Below are 6975 nucleotides of genomic sequence, written 5' to 3'. Positions count from 1 at the left end.
CTTAGCTACTTTCTGTAGAACTTTCTTCTAGATATTTCCAGCAAATTAGCAACAAAATAGCCATTTTCACTCCGAACCGTTCTTTGAATGTTGTTTCAGCTGTCATCAAGGATATAAATGTTACAGATACTAAAGATGTCACTGGTGCTTTAGCTTACCTAGTAAGACGTCAGACTCTTGTGCAGAAGACCTGGGTTTGATTCTGGATGTGAACATAGTTCATTTAGTTTCTTTTTTACATTAATGGTATATTTTTTTACAGTAAGATGCCCAAATTTTTATTTGAGACTCGCCGAACGGCATTGAATTCACAGATAAAAAAGATGTGGGTTCAACTTTCATTTTGGAACAATTTTTCAAGCAAGGGAAGGGAATGATCTGAGCATGCAGGAGGACTGACCCATCATAAACCTTTGTCGGCTGTGCTGAAGAGAAAGGTACAGAACCAAGTTATTTAATTAATTAGCTGCACGTTCTCCTGTCCTCTGTCCTCCGGGCCACACACACACACACACACACACACACACACACACACACACGGGACTGTCTCAGCTGTTATTTTAGTTAAGGAGTGTGCACGTACAGCATGCGCGCCTCGTGCACGAGCCTACTATTGAAGCTGCCGTTATGCTTTTGGCCAGAGGGGGCAATCGCGAGCATAAAAATTCAAAACTCCGTAAAGTCCCTTTAAAATCAAAATCTTTTTTTTTAGGAACAATAAGGAAATTTAAAAACTCTGATGTTTCTGTTCTGGATCATTTTTAGTACAATAATAATAGAAAAACACTTACAAAAAATGTCCCATCTTTAGAGTTTAATTCCAACTTTAGGGCAAAGAGGGGCAAAAAAAAACTGGATTATAAGAAGAGTTTGTAATATTTCTCTCACGGCTGAAGGTGTTGAGCCTTAAAAAGATCTAAAATCGTCCCAGCATGAAACAACAAAGCAGAGAAAGGCGGAGCCAGACGTTTGCTTTGGCTCTTTTTCGTGTCGTTGTTAATAAAACAGAACCGATGTGACCCGAACCCACTGACATCATCATCTTCTCTTGTACACGCACGGCTTCAGCTGCAGCTCCAACTTCTTCCTGTTCTTTGGAGCATTTTCTGTCTTCACAAACTCGAAGGAGTAGAAGTGACTGTTTTCTGTGTCCTAAAACAACAAAATAAAGACAAAACGAGAATTATTCTCATGTAGCTACCGGCTCAAACTCTCAATGAGAATAAGTTAAAGCGTCTACTTAAAGTTTTTATTTAATCTGTGCTTTCCACAGCCACCAACTCTGGCTGTGAGCCAAGACTTCTCAAACGGAATAATAGGATGACAAATGCGTTGTATAGAAACTGGTCAAATTAAATAATCTCACTATCAGTGTCTGAATCAGCACCTCCTAATCCCAGGCTGTGGTTCTCCACAGGAAAAGACTCCAGGGTGGTCGGTGTTTGCTCAGATTCCTCCTGGACACCTCCCTGGGCGCCTGCAGCGGCCAAAATACCTCAGAAACAATCATGAACGTTTCCCCATCTGCTGAAGTAAATATGACGAGATTCCAGCCCGTATCTGAGCTACATGGCCTATGTGAGCGTAGTTACGCGTGGACATTAGCTTAACGTGATGTTTTCATAGGTTGTATATTAGGGGTTGTATCACCTGGTCGACTTCACCGCTCTGTAGTGACTTTTTATGCCTCTCATCGACTAGTCGCTGTCACGTGATAATGACCGACAAGACGCAGTCCTCGGAAAAGACAGCAGGTGACGAGCCCCTGCGCGTCGGGAGGCGACGTGCTGTGCCAGAGCGTCGGTATCTGACGTCCACGGTAAAACAGACATTTAATCAAATTGTGACCTTTACCCTCTTGCAATTTAACCTTCCCTTCACCATGTGTGTGTGCGTGTGTATATGTATATATATATGTGTGTGTGTGTATATATATATATATATATATATATACACACATATATACACACACATATATATATATATACATATACATATTGTAACTAACCCTAAAAATGACATCTTCTTTTGCTTGTATTTTAATTTGGCACAACTTGCCTTTATTTATAATCCGTTTTAATCAACTTCCTGTTTGAATGAAATGCTTTTATTTTGAAGGGTCAGTTTCCTGTTCTAACAGTTAATGCAAGCTAGCTTAACAGCGATAAAACGGCCAAAGCAGCTTTGGGAGACCTGATATGGATTTTGCTATTAGCAGCCCCCTTGATAGAGGCACAAGGTAAATTTATTATTTTAATGTACTTATGTTTTAAATATTTTTTGTTATAAAATGGTTAGATCCAAATGCATTGATTAATCTTATAAAGCTAAGGAAATTGTAATTCATGGTGTATGTTGTAAACTGTTAGTAACAGTTGTATTGATGTAAGAGTGTGGATCTATTCACATGGGTTTTTTTTTTGTACACATCTCCAGCTCTTACGGTGAATTTGAGTCATCCTCATTAAATCCAAAACTTCATCAGTAAAGTCTCATCCTTCATTGGGGGGTGGGGGGATGCTACATACACACACACACATTATATATATATATATATATATATATATATATATATATAATTACACATACATACATATATATATATATATAAGAAAAATCGATAGAAGTTTTGGTCCATATCACCCGGCCCTCTTCCAGGGTGATCTGGGTTTGGACCTGCCTGCTGGGGCTGCTGCCCTCCGTGACCCAGATAAAGACAGAAACTGACGGACGGACAGCGTCTGAAACTGGAACCAAGATCCTTCACCTTGGACGTCAGCTTGAATCCCAGCCGTGTTAGAGTGGAGGTGAAGTCTCTCACGTTGTCAAATCTGCTCGCCACTTCTGCGATTTTAAGGACCCCTCTGCAAAACCCAGACAAAATGAGTTAAACGTTTAAGGTAGATGTGGAACTAAACCTTCCCGTTTGACTTCTTTTACCCCGTTTTTAAAACCCGACAGGCCTCCGTTAAGAAATCCACCAGGTTGGTCCCCATGAGCGAGAGGCAGAACACAGCTATGTCCACGGAGCCGTCAGCAAGGGGCACCTGCACAGGTGGGTCAGGTTTTATTAGAGGGAACAACTCCGATGACAGCGGTGCAGAGAGACGCTCACGTTGGCCATGTCGCAGACGGTGACCAGCTCGCTGGTAGCAGCCAGGTCAAAGCTGTGAACTTTGTTCTTCACACTCCGCGCAATTTTACCGTCACCGCAGCCGAAGTCGGCCACCACCAGAGAGACAGGTCTGCAGCAGATCAGACAAGAAGAGCAGATTTTACCTTCATGAGACAGATTTCTCCTCCACAAAGTGCTGACTCTAACAAGCTGCAAAATGAAGAATTGATTAAATTCCCACACGGCTGCTTCCCCGTCAGAAAGCCTCCAGCAACATTTTCTTCAGAATTTTTATTTTAACTGCAAGATCTGTGGAGATATGGGATGGCGTTAGGAATCTGAGACAGAAACGTGGAATCGTCTCATTATTCCAAACCCAGAACCCACCCAGACAGCTTGGACGTGTCCTGGAGGAAAGCCAGAGCTGACGGAGCGTTTAGCGATTATCTAGTGATCAATAAACAAATCTGCAATCAGAACCAGACCAGATGAAATCAGTCGCATCATATGATGCAGGATGGTGTGGGGTGCCTTTTGTTAAGCTAAACAGTTAAAATTTAACACCAAAATTTTAATAAAGAAAGTGACGCCGCCAACATCTTCACAGCTCTGATGGCTACAGGAAGTAACCGAAGCGTTAGCTAATAAGGTAAAGGAAAAGGTTTCTTTTCTGTGTTTAAAAAGAAACAAGAAATACAAATATTTTGGGTTATTTAGCCTCTCATAAGAGAAAATAATACATTTATAAATGTTAAAGTTCTCAACTAAATATTTAGTTGGCAAGCAAAAATTTTCACTTACAGTTCAATGTTTATTTTACAAACTAAATATTTAGTTTGTAAAATAAATATTTAATTCACTAAAAAATATATTTGTTTTGGAGCTAAATATTGAGTTTACAAACAAAGTATTTTGCTCCTTATTAAATATTAATTTTCCTAAATACATATGTAAATCCCAGCTAAATATTTATTTGGGAGCTAAATATTTAGTTTGCAAAGTCAATATTTAGATTCATCTCCAAAATAATTATTGAATTTTTAGTTTGGAGCTAAATATTGAGATTACAAACAAAGCATTTTGCTCCTTATTAAATATTAATTTTCCTAAATACATATGTAAATCCCAGCTAAATATTTATTTGGGAGCTAAATATTTAGTTTGCAAAGTCAATATTTAGATTCATCTCCAAAATAATTATTGAATTTTTAGTTTGGAGCTAAATATTGAGATTACAAACAAAGCATTTTGCTCCTTATTAAATATTAATTTTCCTAAATAAATATGTAAATGCCAGCTAAATATTTAGTTAGCAAAGTCAATATTTAGATTCATCCCCCAAAATAATTACTTAATTAGTTTGGAGTGAAATATTGAGTTTACAAACAAAGTATTTTGCTCCTTATTAAATATAAATTTTCCTAAATATGTAAATCCCAGCAAAATATTTATTTGGGAGCTAAATATTTAGTTTGCAAAGTCAATATTTAGATTCATCCCCAAAATAATTATTTAGCTTCAAATCAAATATTTATTTTACAGACTAAATATTTAGGCTTGACCTAAATATGAAGTTTGAAAAAAAAAAAAAAAAAAAACATTTTTGCGTTAAAATCTAAATAAAAAATGTAGCTTGCTAACTAAATATTGAGTTGGGAATGGTAACATTTATAAACGTACGAATAACGTGGTGAAAAAATGAACTCCCGTTTTTCTTCTTGGGCTAAATAACCCAAAATATTGATATTAGGTTATGACTGACTTTACAAACGGCACCCCAACTAGTGAAGCCACGCTTGTGTCTGTTTCTGATGAACGCTCTGACTTCCTGTGATGAATAAAAGCTAAAGTTAAGCAGGATGGCAATATTTAATGTTCAAAACCAAATTTATCACAGGAAGTTTAAAGGATCTATTAGCCAAGACAAACTAAAAAATAAATAAAACTAGTGATAATCAGAAGACCTGATTTACTTTTTCTTAATGTAAGCAATAATGGCGTCCACCGGGTTGGCGGGCCACCTCTGGACCTGCGCCGTGTAACCTTTGTGGTAGACCCAGAAGGCCCTTGGGTCCTGCTGGAACATGCGCTTGGCCTCGCCGCTGGTCGTGCTGTACAAACGTTCATTAATGTAACGGAAGCGGGCTGCTTCCAGACGCTGCTCCATGCGGGACCTGAAGGAGTCCAAGCTGCTTTGTTCCTCCTCTGGCGGCGACGCCTCCTCCTCCTCCACCAGACTCTTCTTTTGGTCCGTTTGCTGGCCGTGGAGGATTTTCTGAAGCTTCTGCCGTTTTAGCTTCTGCTCTCTGTTCAGCTCGGATTTTGGTCTTTTTGTGTCAAACTGCTGCTGATCATTCAGTTGAGATTCGTCGGCAGAGCCTTTTACGTCTGTCCCTGCCGGCCATGTTGTTTTTTTTATTGCTGGAGTAAATACGCCGCTCTCGTCATCTGTGTTTTTTCTTTTCGGTACTTTACTCTCTTTCTTCTTCTTCTCCATTGTCTGACTGACGTTTGTGCAGCTGCGTGAATCTGATTTGATTTCCTCTTTTGGTTCTTGTTTATCGGCCTTGTTTACATCCTCTGCTGGTTTATTCTGGCTGTATTTATTTTTACATCGTCTCTTGTTCTTCATCTTGTTTTTCCACTGCTGTCTGCTCAGTTGCTCAGTACTCGCGGGTTTGTTTACTGGTGGAGGTTCTGGTTTTGTTTGCATCTCATCTGCAGATGTTCTCGTTGTTTTTGGAGCTCCTTATGGAAGAGACAAAATGACAAAAACAAACATGCCGCATCTTAAAAAACTTCAATAGTGATAATTTATGTGAATATTTACTTCTTTTTTCAACATTTGCCGAATTACTAACCTGGATTGATTCCTTTCTTCTTTTTTGCTACAGTTTTCTCCTCTGTTGAGGTTTTACCGCCATCTGGATGCTGCTCTGATTTCTCTACATGTTTTCTCTTTTTTCTTCCCTTCTTTCTCTTTTTGCTGTGTGATGGAGCCGTTTCTGTCCCGCTGTCGCTGTCCTGCTCAGGGTTGTTGCTTTTCCACTCATGTACTGATCCCAGTGTTTCCAGGGTTCGCAGAAGGCTCTTTTTTCCAACAACCTTAGACAGAACAATCAAATAATAATAAATTCCTCTTAATGACAATAATACTGACATTAAAATGGTTCAAAGATGCAGCTGGGTACAAAAGAAACAGATCTCAAGGGGGGAACACATTCGACGTAACACCGGATTAAGTAGTGTTTGAAATGAAAACTGGTAAAATGGGATGCTGTAAATCATAATTTTCTAGGGAAAAGTTGAAAGAAAACTCATAAAATCCAAATACCTTTGCATTGGTGTCACTATTCGCCTTCTGTGCGTTTTTAAAAACAGTCTTACTCAGGATTTGAGCCTCTTGTTCGTCATTCCAATCTTCGTCTTGATTAAACATGTTTTCTCGTTCACGGACCCAAATCACACTTTATAATGGATAATTATGACTATAGCGATTATATATTTTCATATTACACATTTAATGTTACATTCCTGGAGCAGAAATATCTTGTAGGAATGAAAACCACGTTGGCTCGTGTCATGTGCGTCGAGGAAGCAAAACACAGCTTCACAGGCGCGCGTTGATGACGTATCTTAAACTGGGATTTCTGGGATATGGTGTCCCTAAAAACCTGCCTGGAAAATAATCAACATTTTACTTGTTCTATCCGTCTATCTGCTATATGTCCGCATTAATGTTATATTCATATGTTTTTCACGTTTTTTACATTAAGTCAGGTAAATTTTTAAATATTGTTTTATGTTAGTCATTTAGTTTTCTACCCAACTTTTACAATACATGTTCAAAAACTATTTAT

General features: G+C 38.5%; 1 protein-coding gene across 2 annotated transcripts; it reads right to left on the bottom strand.

Annotated features, from left to right (window-relative positions):
* Nucleotides 1-799: 799 nt before the first annotated feature.
* Nucleotides 800-6746, bottom strand: rrp8 (ribosomal RNA processing 8). 2 transcript variants are annotated; one of them, XM_054742439.2, is made up of 8 exons: nucleotides 6450-6746; nucleotides 5977-6220; nucleotides 5089-5863; nucleotides 3116-3245; nucleotides 2941-3047; nucleotides 2768-2864; nucleotides 1388-1477; nucleotides 1064-1152 (listed from the first exon to the last, which is right to left on the bottom strand). In XM_054742439.2, exons 1-7 carry the CDS (start codon nucleotides 6552-6554, stop codon nucleotides 1391-1393), a joined length of 1545 nt encoding a protein of 514 aa, XP_054598414.1. In that variant the 5' UTR covers nucleotides 6555-6746; the 3' UTR covers nucleotides 1064-1152; nucleotides 1388-1390. The 2 variants fall into 2 exon arrangements, with proteins under 2 accessions (XP_015806477.1, XP_054598414.1); XM_015950991.3 differs by lacking the exon at nucleotides 1388-1477 and having other exon boundaries at nucleotides 800-1152; nucleotides 6450-6745.
* Between the last annotated feature and the right edge of the window lie 229 nt (nucleotides 6747-6975).

The sequence above is a fragment of the Nothobranchius furzeri genome, chromosome 13 (assembly GCF_043380555.1).
Source record: "Nothobranchius furzeri strain GRZ-AD chromosome 13, NfurGRZ-RIMD1, whole genome shotgun sequence".
Lineage (NCBI taxonomy): Eukaryota > Metazoa > Chordata > Actinopteri > Cyprinodontiformes > Nothobranchiidae > Nothobranchius > Nothobranchius furzeri.
Note: the sequence above shows the minus strand (reverse complement) of the source record. Positions and strands in the feature narration are given on the sequence as shown.